The 16,348-nt window shown below is 35.8% G+C and overlaps 1 protein-coding gene across 41 annotated transcripts in view; it reads left to right on the top strand.

Annotated features, from left to right (window-relative positions):
- Positions 1-16,348, top strand: part of PICALM (phosphatidylinositol binding clathrin assembly protein) — a 111,037-nt gene that overhangs the window by 28,625 nt on the left and 66,064 nt on the right. For 33 of the 41 annotated variants that reach the window (NM_001246270.1, XM_021102090.2, XM_021102086.2 and 30 more), the window contains 3 exon segments: positions 5,129-5,271; positions 9,099-9,174; positions 12,540-12,642. The exons of the other annotated variants lie outside the window; for them this stretch is intronic. In NM_001246270.1, coding sequence (NP_001233199.1) covers positions 5,129-5,271; positions 9,099-9,174; positions 12,540-12,642 — 322 coding nt within the window. 41 annotated transcript variants of the gene reach the window in all.

Raw genomic sequence — 16,348 nt, 5'->3', positions numbered from 1 at the left:
TTTTAAAGTTAGAAATGTAGGACTTAAGTTGGCTAGTTGGGTATTTCAAAGCACCCTTATCTTTCATGAAAATTTAATTCTCTTAGCAAATTTGTTACTTGGTAGTGAACTCCTCTGACCTTACCTGTGAGCAAGCACTTTATATGTATTAATAAAATTAACATGTACTTTATCTGCCCTAGATCTTGTTTGTTGGAGAGGCATATTATATATCGAATAATAAAAGAGCATTTTGTTTGTATAGTAGGAATTGGTTCCTTCTATCTCTGTATGGAAAAATGCTCTTCATTTCCATAGTAGGCCTTGTTCTTCCTGCCCTTAAATACTTGAAATCCTCATGAATTCTCACCTATATCTAAAGCGGAGAATCTGTATGCCATATAGTAGTTATTTTTTTGAATGTCAGATTTAGGATTTCTTTTTTTTTTTTTTTTTTTTTTGTCTTTTTGCCTTTTCTAGGGCCGCTCCCACGGCATATGGAGGTTCCCAGGCTAGGGGTCTAATCAGAGCTGTAGCCACCGGCTTATGCCACAGCCACAGCAACGCTGTATCTGAGCTGAGTCTGCAACCTACACCACAGCTCATGGCAACGCTGGGTCCTTAACCCACTGAGTGAAGCCAGGGATCAAACCCACAACCTCACGGTTCTTAGTCGGATTCGTTAACCACTGCGCCATGACAGGAACTCCTAGGATTTCTTAATAATATCATATTACATGTTTTTTTGGTTTTTATATTCTTAAAGTAAGTAATAACAAAATAAAATACAAAATGTGTTTCTACTTCGGAAGCCTTTTGATTGGTAAAGGAAGTTTAATGCCAAGCACCAAGTTTGTGCTTTTTGAGAAATGAGATCTGGATTGAGAATGAGAAAAGCAGTAGCTATCAAGATTCCCATATTATGCTCAACTTGTTTGAAATGATTCGCTTTTGGTTAGAGGTGGGGAAAATATTTTCCTTCCTGAGATTTTGGAGCTCAGACTTAGAAGCACTTTCAAGTTATTGCTGTTAAGTAGAAACATTGTTCAGAGAAGAATCACAGGTGGAGAAAATGACTGGTTGAGTTCAAATACTAGGGGGAAGAGTGTTCTGCAGAGTTTGTTACTGTGCAGTATTTTTTTTCTCCCAATAATGTTTGCATATCTTTGGTTTTTGCATTTGATCCACTCTGAACTCATGCATGTACTCTGTCTCATTTTTCCTGTTATATGTGAAGTGTTATATTTTGGCTTCTGGAGTTTTCCTTTAGTTTTTATGTGGTCATTTCTAAAGCATACTGTATAGTTTTCATACCATTATTTGTTAGATCCTCTTTAACTTGAAATTTGAAAGTATTCACATTTGTAATAGGCTCAGCTTTGTTTTTTCAGCCTTTTGGGAATAGCAGGTTGCGCAAAGAGTTGTAGATTTTTGGTTTAGTCTTTGTATTAAATAATGCCATTTTGAATGTTTTTTAAAAGTCCGGCTAGGACTATCCATATACATACTAAAATGAACATATTTATTGAAAAACTACGAGTGGCCATTATATGCGTTAAACTATTCTAGGCCTTTGGGGATATAGCAGAGAACTTAGTAGAGCCCTGCCTACATTACTTTAATTAGGAGACAAAGACATTAATTAAAGTAAGTTAGGTGATGATAAGTGCTTGAGAGAGAAATAAAGCAGAATAAGGGGGTATAGTGAGGGTTTGGAGGTAAAAAAGAGTGCAAGCCCTTATTATTTTTAATATTGAGAGCTGTTCATCTGCCTAGGATGTCATTTGAGCAGAGATCTGTAGGAATAAAGTTGAGGAGTAAGAGAAATGTGGGTTTCTGGGAGAAGACTGTTCTGGGCAGAAGGAACAGACACGCTGAGCACCTGAGGTGAGGGTACTTGGTTGATGGGAGGCATTGCAAAGAACACATCAGTGTAACTGAAGCAAAGTGTCCAGAGAAGAGAACTGATCACAAAGAGAATATAGTGTAGGTAGAATGAATATATATATATATATATATATATACACACACACACAGAATATAAAATACTGTGGTTGTTGGCTTCATTTGAAATCAGGTTCTGTCTGACTGATCTAGCAGTTTACTTACCTCCCTGTGAAATTACTCACAAAAGTGTTTGTGGTTCCTTTTAAGATCTCTCAATCTAGTAGAAGAGAATGATGTGGAAGTCAATAGTGAAAGTATGGGATCATGTGACAGCTTTAGTGACTGTGTGGCAGGTACTTTAGTCTGTGGAGGGAATGATTTCACAAAGGAGAAGACGTCATTCATTTTGAAGAAAAAGCAAGAATGGAAGGTTATGGGTGTGAGGCAACAAGGTACCTTACAGAAAACTGGAAAATGGTTCCATGTTGGAAGCCAAAATTCAAGGAGGATATTGACAAAGAGGAAATGTATGCCAATCCTGTAAGCAGTGGGGACATCATTGACATTAGTCAGTGACAGTCAGTGTTGTGTTATAGGTCATTCTTTGTCCAGTTTAGAGAATGTTTGGGAGTGTGGGGTGGGTGAAACCCCAAAGTAGATGTCCTTAGAAGTGAAGAGGACAGTCGGTCCAGCATTTTCTCAGTGGGGTTAGTGTTAGGTGGGGCAGGTTTTTTGGGGGGCGGGGGGCATACCTGAAGCATATGGAAGTTCCCAGGCTAGGGAGTAAATTGGAGCTGTAGCTGCTGGCCTATACCACATCCACAGCAATGTAGGATCTGAGCCATGTCTGTGACCTACACCACAGCTCACAGCAACGCCGGATCCTTAACCCACTGAGCGAGGCCAGGGATTGAACCCGCATCCTCATGGATACTAGTTGGGTTCATTATCACCAAGCCACAGTGGACACTTGGAGCAGTTTTTAATTCTGCAGTATTAATTGTGCATTGCCTGACAATCTCCCTTGTCCATGATGTTAAATGCCAGAAAAACCCTGCAGAGAGTATGATAATCTTTCTCCCCAATTTCTGCATGCTCCCCGAAGTGGTAACTTCTAGTTATGGAAAAACAGGATTTCAGCTCTGGCTTTGGGTAGTGATAGTGGGATGGAGAGGGGAAGGATGGATTGCTAGAAGTTTAAGAGACTTGGTTACTGATTGGCTCTAGGGAGTGTTTATGGACAAAGGCATTCAGATAGGAACACCCTTGGGCGGTATTGTGACAATTTTTTGATAGGTTCAATTTTGAAGACTAAAAAAAATAAAATGACTATCAGTGTCATTGTGAGAAAGTATTGAATAGCTTAAGATAGGATAGTTTCTGGAAGGATATAGAAAATATAGATAAATTGATAGAAAAAAAAAAGCTAGAGATATAATTAAATTCAGAACTTGACCAGTATGCTTGAAGTTTGAAAGGATTCAGAATGAGCAAGACATAGGCAGGCCTTGCACCCAGTACGTTATGTTTTGAGAGACACAGCAAACTTTAGCTTTGGGAATACGGCAAGCACAGTATATTAATTGCCGTAATACAGGTACAGAGTGCTATTCAAGAAGTTTCAGAGAAGGCAGAAATGAAATTCTAAAAGACCTCAAGTAAAATATCAGAGGCTGAATGGTACAAACTGAGTTGAATGTACTATTTAATTTTTGTTGCAAGTAGTCTGAATTGTGAAAGCCTTTCATTCTGTGGGCACTCTGTTCGGTGCTTTGTTCTTCAAGCCTTGTTTGCTAGGGTGACTGCTTATCTGAAATGCATTTGCTTATCAAATATTACTTTGTATAATAATTGGACCTGTTAGAACAAACATTTTTGAAGGCTTATAGGTATGGTCATAGTTATATTTATGTTTCTTGCAGTCACAGCCAAGTTAGGTCACTTGAATTCATATTTCATCATTAGGTATTGAGGATTAAAAGTGGAGAAACTGCTAATGAGGCAGAAATAATTTTTTCCTTTTATGGTAGTTATAACTGAGGGATTTATACATTTTGTTTCATGCATATTTTAAAACAACTCATTTCTTGGTCTTCCTCTTCATTCTCTAAATTGAACCATATTTTGTATTTTCTTCATTGAATTTGCTGCTTATATCTCTGAAGCAGATTGGAGGTGAGCCTGAGTCATATTAAGAATTCGTTTTCGGAGTTCCTGTCGTGGCTCAGTGGTTGACGAATCCAACTAGGAACCATGAGGTTGCAAGTTCGATCCCTGGCCTTGCTCAGTGGGTTAAGGCTCCGACGTTGCCATGAGCTGTGCTGTAGGTCACAGACGCGGCTTGGATCCCCTGTTGCTATGTCTGTGGAGTAGGCCAGCGACTACAGCTCCGGTTAGACCCCTAGCCTGGGAACCTCCATATGCCATGGATGCGGCCCCAGAAAAGACAAAAAAAAAAAAGAAAAAGGAATTCGTTTTCAGTTTTGGTGCTGAAACAATTGTATATTAGACTCTTTATGGTAATGCTTTACACTTATTTGTATTTTGAAATATAAAATTAGAACCTACAGTGTTTTAACTGTTTTCCGAATAATAATTGAGTATGGTTCTTGGATCATTTTTTATTTGGAAATTTATTGCACTGTGAAACTTTTAGTTTATTTTCAGCTTTATTTGTCAATGTAAGGTAGTTGATATTAAGTGAAAACTGAGCTAACTCAACAGAACTGAAGGGAGAAAAGAATGGGAATTTTATATAAACAGAATCTTCCCACTCACAGACCACATACCTGCTGTATCTTTCTATTAATGCAAACACAGCATTCTGGGGAGGATATTAGTAAGGGTGTTTGATACTCAGCTCGTTCATGCTTCCATTTATAGGAATTTTTAAGGTTTTTTAATGTGCAAATTATTAGTGTTGTAACTCTGAAGGTTTATGAGTAGTGAGAGAACTGAAAATTCCTCAAGGCTTTGAAACAGTTCCTTTTGAAATAAGTAAAAATACTCAGAAGGTGAAGGGAGTTTGATTTACTTTGGTATTATTGATCAATTATGTGATATTAATCAATGCCCTCTTTACTTCTCAGGTAGAAGTACTATTTCAATTGTTCTCCTGAGAGATTTTTTTAACAACTTCTCCAAACTATCTATTGTTGTTCCACTCTGTTAGATCTTTACCCCAATAGGATGTAGATCTTACATTAACAATAAATGAAAGCCAGAGTAAATTAATCTTCTTTTTTTTTTTAATATATTGCAGACTTAATTCAGTGCACAAATGAGATGAATGTGAATATCCCGCAGTTGGCAGACAGTTTATTTGAAAGGACTACTAACAGTAGTTGGGTGGTGGTCTTCAAATCTCTCATTACAACTCATCATTTGATGGTGTATGGAAATGAGGTAAGCAGTATATTTGGTTAACAGGTGTGCTTGTATGTTGACTGATTTTTCAGCTTCTCCCTCTGACACTTCAGGAATGGCTATAGCAACTGAAAAATACAGGTAAAAAGGAAAGGTACTTATGCGGAAATATAATTGTGGACCCACTACACCTTGAGGAGAGATGGCCTCTAAGTCAGAAAGCAGAAAGTGAGTGAGAGCATAGAGGACTTCAGTAATGGGATTAAGAAGCAAAGAATAATGCCTAGAGATGGATTCTATAAGTAGCACTTGTTTTTGCAGGCCTTTGTGTATAGATTGTCTGTATTCATTTTTTTAAATAGCCCAGTAAGATTTCATTCTGATCTCATATAGTTGTCCGTAGAAGCTTTGCCTAGTTCAGGGCTGTGATATTAACACTAAGATGGCATTTTGCTGAGAGTGACTGTTAGAAGAATGCCTTCTTCAGCAGAGAGTTGTGTTGAGAGTCTTTGTTGCCCTAAAGGGTAGCAAATAAGATGTATAAGCTTGTACAATTTAATGTTTGGCAAGTATCATCTTATTTTCTGTAATAGCCTAACAACTAATTTTTGAGTTCTGTTTTTGTCTTTTTGCCTTTTCTAGGGCCTATCCCGAGACATGGAGGTTCCCAGGCTAGGGGTCCAATTGGAGCTGTAGCCACTGGCCTACGCCAGAGCCACAGCAATGTGGGATCCGAGCTGCCTCTGCGACCTACACCACAGCTCATGGCAACACTTGATCCTTAACCCACTGAGCAAGGCCAGGGATCGAACCTGAAACCTCATGGTTCCTAGTTGGATTTGTTAACCACTGAGCCACGACAGGAACTCCTAATTTTTTAGTTTTTAAGTGATTTTCCAAGCCAAGTATACTGACTTGTAAAATTGTATCAAAAGGAAAATTTTAAATTGGCTTAAAAGAAAATTTGAGTGGAATTAGGTAAATCTAATATCTTGGAATGTGCCTTAGAAAAATGTAAACCGCTAGTTGCTGGGAGATAGCTCCCATGGAGATGGGGAGGAACTTTATTCATTGGTGTCAAACTGGGGAGCATAATGACTTTTTGACATCCATTATTTTACACATTACTTTGGATTTTTCAGTCATGAGACTGCTGTCAGCTTCGACAGATACCAAATAGAACATCATTCAAGCTCAGAATTGGAGCAGAAATTTGCCCACAACTCTTACATTGCAACAGTTTGTTGCATGTTTTGGTATTCCCTTCTGGTCTTGTCCAAAAGTGTTTTTTTGTAGCTATAATCATAATTTAGATAAAATATTATATTTAACTTTTCTTATATATCACATCTTAATAAGCATCTCCATGTTGTGTTCTTTGTATTTATCATCTTTAATGACTACATAATTGATTATATGTTCCACAATTTTCTTTACTCTTCCCTTTGCTGGAAATTTAGTTTTCTGGTTAGTTACTCATTGTTACGGCATTACATTGAATGATTTTATTTGTAATTTTTAAGTTTTAAAAATCATCCAGAAGTGTTACCTGAAATATGATTACTTAGGTAACACACCATGACCATTTTTAGGACATATGTTTTCAGTTGCTTTCTAATTCATTATTAGCAGTGTACAGAGTCAACAGAAAAATTTGGTTATACTAGCTTCAAACATTTTGATCTTAACTAGGATAATAGTTTCTGTTTTTATCAGGAATATATTTACCTAAGATCATGATCATTTATTCAGAGGAATTTCAGGCTTACATGTATTTCTTAGATTTTTTTTTTAATATGTAGTTTATTCTTTAAAAAGAAAACAACAGGTATAACCAGATATGCTGGATAAAGATGAAAATTATCAGTAGTGGCTAAGGCGATAGTACCAGAAGCAAACCCTTATAAAGACAAACAGAAAGTTGACTGCCATCACAGTTGCCTGACAGGAAGAGAAAGGTAGTGTTTCAATGTGGTTTTTAGATTAAACTCTTTTTTTTTTTTTTTGCATTTTGGGGCTGTACCTGTGGCATATATGGAAGTTCCCCGGCTGGGGGTCGAATCAGAGCTACAGCTGCCAGCCTACACCACAGCCATAGCAACACAGGATCTGAGCCATGTCTGTGACCTGCACCAATAGCTCGGGGCAATGCTGGATCCTTAACTCCCTGAGCGAGGCCAGGGATCAAACCCACGGATCAAACCCACATCCTCATGTATCCTAGTTGGGTTTACCACTGAGCCACGACGGGAACTCCTAGATGAAACTCTTCTTTCCCTTCAGCTAAGACAAATCTTATGCTCTTCTCATTTTTTTTTTTTTTTTGCTGGTTTGTACAGTCTTCAGGTTTTTTCATTGGCAATTGTTATTAGTTTGTGAGAGAACATGCATAGGATTTCAGTAACCTATGTTGATGGAAATTCCATGAAACAGTGGTTCTCAAATAGGGCAAGGGGAGGAGGCGATTTTCACCCCCAGGGGACTTGTCACAACTGGAGGGGATGCTACTGGCATGTAGTAGGTAGAGGCTACTGGCATGCTAAATATCTTATTATGCATAGGCAGGCCCCCACAGAAAAAGAATTATCAAAACTTATGAAAATCATAGAGTATAATACTATCTTAGGATATTTTAACACCTTTTTCAAACAGGTTGTTTTAGGATAAATGATGAAACATGGGTCATAAATTTACAGATTGCTTTTCAAAATTCTGGTTAGTTTGGCATGATCTCAGATGAGCAGCAGGATTGAGTCAGGGAAGTGATAGTGTACATAAAATTGGTAGTAACCCTCTGCATACGTTTACAAAAAAAGGTAATCCTTTTAAAGGAAATTGAAAGGAGTTGCTTTAGCTGTTTCAGAGGTTGTATGTAAAGGGAAGTTAAAGTAGAGTTTTATGGTAAGCCATTTGAGGACTGTTTTGACAGTATTTTGAGATGATGAACATAGGCTGGCCCAACAGTTCAACCTTAAGTATCTTGAGAAACTCTTGTATTCTTGCAGTAGAGATCAATACAAAGATGTCAGTGAAATATTATTAATAACAGTGAAATTGGAAAGAACTTAAATATCCATAAAGAAATGGATATATAATGATAGGGTAGTTTATTGAAATACTAGAACATTGTTTAAAATGAATGAACTAGATGTACATATATTAAATGGATAATTCTTGGGAAGAAGTTGTTAAAAAGCACATTGGAAAGAATAAGTATGGTATGATACTTCTGTAAATTTAAAGTAGAAAATAATTATGTACAGTTTAAAATAATGAAAATGTGTGTGGGAGTGATATAAATCTACTTCAGAAAAGTAATGCCTCTGAAGAGGGAGGGAAGGAAGGCAATGAGATTGAAGGCATGTGTCTGTAATTAGATTCTGTAAGGGGATCTAAAATGACTATGGTAATGTGTTTAATCTGTACAGTGAGTAAGAGGATGTCTGTAATACCGTACTCTTGTATGATTACAAATAGATATGTATCTTAAAGTCATAAAAATTCGGATCACCAAGTATCTGTTTAATATAAAGGTGCCACCTGAATATGATTGGCTATAGCTGTAATATGCTCTAGTAAAGCCAGATTTATTGGTTCTAGTTTGTTTAAAAGTACCTTTTTCTTTTTCTTTTAACTTTTACACCATAGCTGTGGGCATTAGGCTTTAATAAATTCCTGCATGCTAGTGGAAAAACATGTTATTACATTTTTGGGTTTGATAACAGGAAAGCTAAAGATGACAGATTTAAACTATAAGATTAATGGAGTGTGTTAACCATCACTTTCTCCCCTGATTTTTAAATAAGATTTTCTTAGATGCCAGTACTTAAATTTGACTTAAATTATTTGTTTTCTTTCCCCCTCAGCGTTTTATTCAGTATTTGGCTTCAAGAAACACATTGTTTAACTTAAGCAATTTTTTGGATAAAAGTGGATTGCAAGGTAAAGACAACTTATTCATTGTAGAGAATTGAGAGTGACCCATTCGGGGATTACTGCAGAGTTGAATCCGTCCTTTAGAATGTGTGTTATGGAGGAATATCATGCTTTAGTGATGGTTGTAGGGAAGGAAAAACTGTCTTTAAATGTGATTAAGATTGACTTCACTGCTTGACACGTAAAACTCTTTGACAGACAGTATAGGGTAGTGGTTTGAAAAGATGGATTCTGGAGCTGGAGTGCCTGGGTTTGAATCCTGTCTCTATCACTTACCAGCAGCATAAACTTGAGCAAGTCACGTTACCTCTCTGCATCTGTAAAATAAGAAATAATGATAGCACTCACACTATAGAATTGTTATGAAACTTATCCTGCTTAATAAATATAAAGTGTTTATTAGACTGATGCTTGGCACATAGGAAACACTATGTAGGTATCTGCTTTCATTGGTATCGTTATTATTCTATGCTTTATTCCAAGAAATGTATTTGGGGATATCATACGTTATAGTAGTAAAGGTAGGTATAATATGTTACTCAGATGAATTGCTCTTTGATACTCACTTGTTATTTTATTTGTTTTACTTTTAATTAACTTGAAATCACTACAATCTGCTATTGTACCTGTCCATGTGTATTGTCTTAATGAGATCTGTTATACTTATGTCTAAAACTAGACCAGGAGCATTATAGAGTGTTAACTCTAGGAAGAGCCTCATAAAGGATATGCCAAAGGACTTGGGAATATTCAGCAATAAGGTTCAGTCTGGGAAGTATCTTTAGAGAAGGTGAGATTTGTGCAGTGCTCTGAAATATGGATGGAGACATGAGTTGGCTTAAGCAAAGGTACATAGATGTACATAGACGCAAAAGAACATGGAGTACGTTCAGGGAGAGTTACAGAGCAAGTGAGTGTGAATAGAATGTAGAGTGATGATTGGAGAACATGTAGTTGCAGATAGCCCTCAAGAAATTTTCGGAGCCAAAATCATGCACAGAAGATTTTGATAGAGTTAGGATTTTTATAGTGCAGTGAGAAACCATCAGTCTTTTGAGTTGAGGGGAGAGGAGGAGTGTGTGTGTGTATTATAAAGAAAGCACCACAGCTTAGTACAGACTGCATTAGAGTGAATAAAGCTCTAAAGACCTCGAGACTGCTCTGGTCATCATTTTGGCTCTCTAGAAGAGGGTTAATGAGGGCCTGAATTGAGGCTTTTGTGGAGATAAAATCTTTGGAATTTAGTGGCTAGCTGTGTTTGTGTTTAGGAACTGTCCATTTCAATACTTATTTACTTTTGGCAGATGGAAATATTAATTGGAATGAATTGAATACCCAGTCTTCCAGAGATTTTGGAAAGTCAGTAATCTATGCTTTGGACCAAATGTTCTAAGATTGATTTTATGTTAATGCGAGATGTAATGCTCTAAATAGTTTAGAATTTTCAAATAAAATCTTAAATAGAAGCTGGATATATATAACAGATGAAACTGGAGCTGCTCTGTTTTCCAGGACCTGGAAAAAACTCTGCCTGCTCATCTTTTTATTTCTGCTTTCCCCCTTATTCAGTTAATTTGAACTTTAAGAGTGTATGGAAAATACTATTCAAGCCACTACTCTAGAGCAGAATATATGCATATGTCCAAGTGGGTTTTTTTCTGTCTTACTAACTACTCATTTTCTACTTTCTTAAGATGAAAACTAAGTACTTCTAGGGGTTAGGTTTTAAGGCTTTCATTTATGTAGAGAAACAATTTTTAGGCTTTTATTTAAAGCATTTTCTAAAGAGATTTTAAAAATAAGACTGAAATGATCATTAAAAGCATATAATTCAATGGTATTTTTGAAAAGTAATTTTGATTGCTAATGTATTTTGTTGGATGGAGTCTTGTGTGTTTTATTAAATACATACTGAGTGTTATACTAGGTATGTATAATATAAACAAGCTTCTGGTCTACTGAGATAGACATTGTGTACATCTAATAGCTTTGAGCTGTACTTGGAGTAAGATTAATATGGGAGCACGAAGAGATGAGGCAGAGTTTCAGAGATTGAGCCTTGATGGATAAGAGACATTTCCCTGTTAGGGAGGATGGAATAAAGAGGATTAGAGGGAACAATCTTATTAAAGAGATCTGAAGAATGTGGTATGTAATACCTTATAAAATACACTAGTAGCTGTGAGAATATCTGAAGGCAGTAATTTTTTTTTTTTTTTTTTGTTCACTGATTTTTCTCCAGTGGCAAATTAGTAGCCACTGAAGAAATAATTTCTGAATAAATTAATTGGTGGTTTTGTTAAATTCAGTCACTTTACTTTTGGGAGATTGTTTTGATATTGTCTTTAAAGTATTAGAGACCATCAATTAAAGTTAAATTTATTAGATGACGATGAACTAAAATAGAGTAGACCTGCTTTGACAGGAGCAAAATATAGTAGACTTCCTTCAGCTGGGCAATAGCTAAAACACAAATTTTGTTTTGTTTTGTTTTTTTAAACAATATTAATTAGATTTTATGTTGCTGAAGTTTTCAAATCTTATGATTGGCGATAAAACAAAACATTAGGAAAGTTTTGTTGAAAACATTCATGTAATTATTTTTTATTATACCTTAACTTGCATATTGCCATTTCTTTCATTGTACTGTGCAGTAATTTTCTTCATTGCTTATAATGTTGGCCCACATAAATTATGGTTGTTCTAAATAATATGCAATTAAAGATTCTTAAGTATGAAGGTTATTAAATCAATGATTTGAGGGTTGTAGTTCCATAGAATGTTAGGAGGTTATCAAGAAGTGTGAGAAAACATTTTTTTGGAGTTCCCATCATGACTCAGTGGTTAATGAATCCGACTAGGAACATGAGGTTGCGGGTTCGATCCCTGGCCTCGCTCGGTGGGTTAAGGATCCAGCGTTGCCATGAGCTGTGGTGTAGGTCGCAGACGTGGCTCAGATCCCATGTTGCTGTGGCTGTGGCGTAGGCCGGCAGCTACAGCTCTGATTAGACTGCTAGCCTGGGAACCTCCACATTCCACAGGTGTGGCCCTGGAAAAGACAGAAAGACCAAAAAAAAAAAAAAAAAGAAGTGTGAGAAAACATATTTTTCTAATTCCTGATAAGTGAAAGAGGAATGTTGGTCAGAAGTAAAGTAGAATTATTATTTTAGTGAAATTCTAGGTGGTGGTGGGGTTTCTAAGCCACATGATATACTTTAAACATATTAGAGATTTCAGTGTCACTTAATTTACATCACTAAATTGAGGGTGGATGTCGAGACATTATGGCCAGTGGAAGAAATGAGTTGGCTTTCTAAGCAAATTGGCGTTTTAATAATTTATGAAACCATTTTTTATTTCTTTTCTTATAGGATATGACATGTCTACATTTATTAGGCGGTATAGTAGGTATCTAAATGAAAAAGCAGTTTCATACAGACAAGTTGCATTTGATTTCACAAAAGTGAAAAGAGGGTAAGTTAAGCTTTCTTTGTCCCTTTTTTTGACATCTAATAGATTTGAATGTTTTAAAACATAAGTTATAGGAATTACTGATTATGAATTATGGAATTTCAGACCAATTTTAAAAGATGAATTTTATTCTTCTTCGAAGTATATCATATACTTTTTGCACTAAGATTTTTAAAGTTCTTTTAAGGTTCACAACAGCTTTTTTGAGGTAGAATTCATACAACATAAAATTCACCTTTCTGAAGTGTACAATTAAATAGGTTTTTAGTGTATTTACAAAGTGGTGCATTGTCACTGCTCTGTCATCCCAAATCATTTTATTGCTTCCCGTTTTCCTCTCCCTCTAAACCCTGACAACCACAAATCTACTTTCTATCTTTATGGATTTGCCTGTTTTGAACATTTCATACAAATGAACTCATGCATTATGTGGCCCTTTGTGTCTGGCTTCTTTCATTTAGCATAAGGTATTCAAGTTGTAGCTTCCTTATTGTAAGCATGTTTCAATACTTCATTCCTTTTTATGGCTAAATAATATTGTCTTTTATAGTTTTATACTACATTTTCTTTACTCATCAGCTGGTAGGCATTTGAATGGTTTCTAGTTTTTGGCTCTTAGGAATAATGCTGCTGTGAGCATTAGTGTATAAGTTTTTGTGGATTATATTTTCAGTTTTCTTGGGTACATACCTAGGACTAGAATTATTGGATCATATGGTAGCACTTATGTTTTGCTTTTTGAAGACTAGCCAGACTGTTTCTTTTTAAAAAAAAAAAAAATCTATTTTTAAAAAGTTGGAGTGTAGTTAATTGACAATGTTTTGTTTTAGGTGTATAGCAAAGTGATTCAGTTATGTACTCTTGTGTGCATGCACATAGTTCCTTTTCAGATTATTTTACAGTATAGGTTTTTACAAGATACTGAATATAGTTCCCTGTGTTTTACAGTAGGTCCTTGTTGATTATCTATCTTATATATAGTTTTTTTTTTTTATAATTTTTTTTATTTTCCCACTGTACAGCCAGGGGGTCAGGTTATCCTTACATGTATACATTACAATTACATTTTTCCCCCACCCTTTCTTCTGTTGCAACATGATTATATATAGTTTTATATATAGTAGTGTGTATATCATTAATCCCAAACTTGTAATTTAAGCCCCCCCAACCTCATCCCCTTTGGTAACCATAAGTTCGTTTTCTGTCTGTGAGTCTATGTTTGTTTTGTAAATAAGTTAATTTACATCATTTTTAAAGATTCTATATAAAACTGATATCATATGATATTCGTCTTTCATTTACTTAACATGGTAATCTCTAGGTCCATTCATGTTGCTGCAAATTACATTATTTCATTCTTTTTTGTGGCTGAGTAATATTCCTTTGTGTATACATTATCTTCTTTTCCATTCCCCTGTCAGCGGACATTTAGGTTGTTTCATGTCTTAGCTTTTGTAAATAGTGCTGCTATGAACACTGGTGTATGTATCTTTTCTTTCCTTTTTTGTTTAGTTTGTTTTGTTTGCATTTTAGGGCTGTACCTGTAGCACATGGAAGTTCCCTGGGCTAGGGGGAATTGGAGCTGCAGCTGCTGACCTGTGCCACAGCAGTGTGGGATCCAGCCTGCATCTGCAGCCTATACTGCAGCTCATGGCAACACTGGATACTTAACCCACTGAGTGAGGCCAGGAATCAAACCCACATCCTCATGGATACTAGTTGGGTTTGTACCCACTGAACCACAATGGGAACTCCCTATCTTTTTTTTTTTTTTTTTATAAGGGCCACACCCGTGGCATATGGAAGTTCTCAGGCTAGGGATCGAATCAGAGCTACAGCTGCTGGCCTACACCACAGCCATAGTAACATGGGATCCAGGCTGTGTCTGCGACCTACACCACAGGTCACAGCAACATCAGATCCTTAACTCACCTAGCGAGGTCAGGGATCAAACACGGATCCTCATGGATACTAGTTGGGTTCATTACGGCTCAGCCACGATGGGAATTCCTCTCTATCTTTTTGAATTATAGTTTTTTTCCAGATGTATGTCCAGGAGTGGGATTGCTGGATCATAAGGTAACTCTTGTTTTTAGTTTTTTTAAGGAACGTCCGTACTGTTCTCGTAGTGGCTACACCAATTTGCATTCCCACCGATAGTATGGGAGGGTTCCCTTTTTTGCGAGCCCTCTCCAGCATTTATTATTTGTAAATTCTTTAGTGATGATCATTCTGACTGGTGTGAAGTGATTCCTTATTGTAGTTTTGATTTACATCTCTCTTATAATTAGTGATATTGAGGATCTTTTCATGTGCCTGTTTGCCATCTGTGTTTTTTGTCTTTTTTTTTTTTTTGGAAAAATATCTATTTAGGTCTTCTCATTTTTTGATTGGGTTTATTTTTTTTTATATTAAGCTGTATGAGCAGTTTGTATATTTTGGAAATTAATCTCTTTTTGGTAGCATCATTTGCAGATATTTTCTGCCAGTCCGTAGGTTGTCTTTTCATTTTGTTTATGGTTGCTTTTGCTGTACAAAAGCTTTTAAGTTTAATTAGGTTCCATTTGTTTGTTTATATTTTTAAATTTTCATTACTCTAGGAGGTGAATCTGAGAAGATATTGCTGTGGTTTATATCAGAGAGTGTTTGGCCTATGTTTTCCTCTAAGAGTTTTAATGTATCTGGTCTTATATTCAGGTCTTTAATCAATTTTGAGTTTATTTTTGTGTATGGTGTTAGAGAGTATTCTCATTTCATTCAAATTATTTAATAAGAGTTATAATAACACTATTCTTTCATCATCATGAAGATATCTGATTAGGCATTCATTTTATATTGGTTGATTGACTAGTTATTGAATAGTTATATTTATCCTCTGTCTTTTCCAAAATGCTATCCATGATTTGTTAATTGCCTTTCAATGTGCTTTGCTTACTCCTCGATTCGGTTTTTAAAATTCTTCTCTATTTTGTTAAGAGTTCATAGGCTGTTTAGTCAGATAAATCTAGGTTTGATTTATAGTTTCACTCCAGTTAGATGAGGGATTTTTCAGCCAGCTTGGTAACTTTTTAAAAATAATTTTATTTTGAAGTAATTTCACGTCTTGAAATGTTGGGAGAATAATATAGATGACTCATACACTTTACTCAGATTCACCAAATTTAAACATCTTGTCACATTTGCATAGTTATTCTGTGTGTATGTGAGTTTGCACACTTTAAATCCATTTAAGAGCGGATTAGTTACCTCATGCCTTTTTTTCAGCTTGTACCCTTAATACTTCAGTGTCTCTTCCCTTAGAACAAATATCTTTTATTACTTATCCATCAGATTGCCAACTTTTTCCACATTGTGTCACACAAACTGAGGTTATTTATACAGGACAGTGGGTTACATGGAGAAGACTTCTTGAGGCTGAAGGGTTAGGGATTAATGTCTTGGCATACGTATAACCCATATTTACCATAGTAGTATATTGTGGCACATTTGGGAAGCCTTGACTTAAGCTCCAGGTTATTTCATCTGTCAGTATCTTTTCTTCTGTAAAATGGTGATGTTTTTAGCACTTATTTATTAATAAAATTTTTGTGAGAATTAAATATGTTGTATATAATGCTTATGATTTATTAGTACATGGCAAACTAACATGAACTTTTGATGTATTAGAAAAATAAATTGTCACGGGTTAAAAATATTCCCCCTTTTTTAG

The sequence above is a fragment of the Sus scrofa genome, chromosome 9, assembly GCF_054392235.1.
Source record: "Sus scrofa isolate SSC_HxYL_T2T_F1_AM1 chromosome 9, Sscrofa_HxYL_maternal_Yorkshire_Landrace_v2.0, whole genome shotgun sequence".
Classification (NCBI taxonomy): domain Eukaryota; kingdom Metazoa; phylum Chordata; class Mammalia; order Artiodactyla; family Suidae; genus Sus; species Sus scrofa.
Note: the sequence above shows the minus strand (reverse complement) of the source record. Positions and strands in the feature narration are given on the sequence as shown.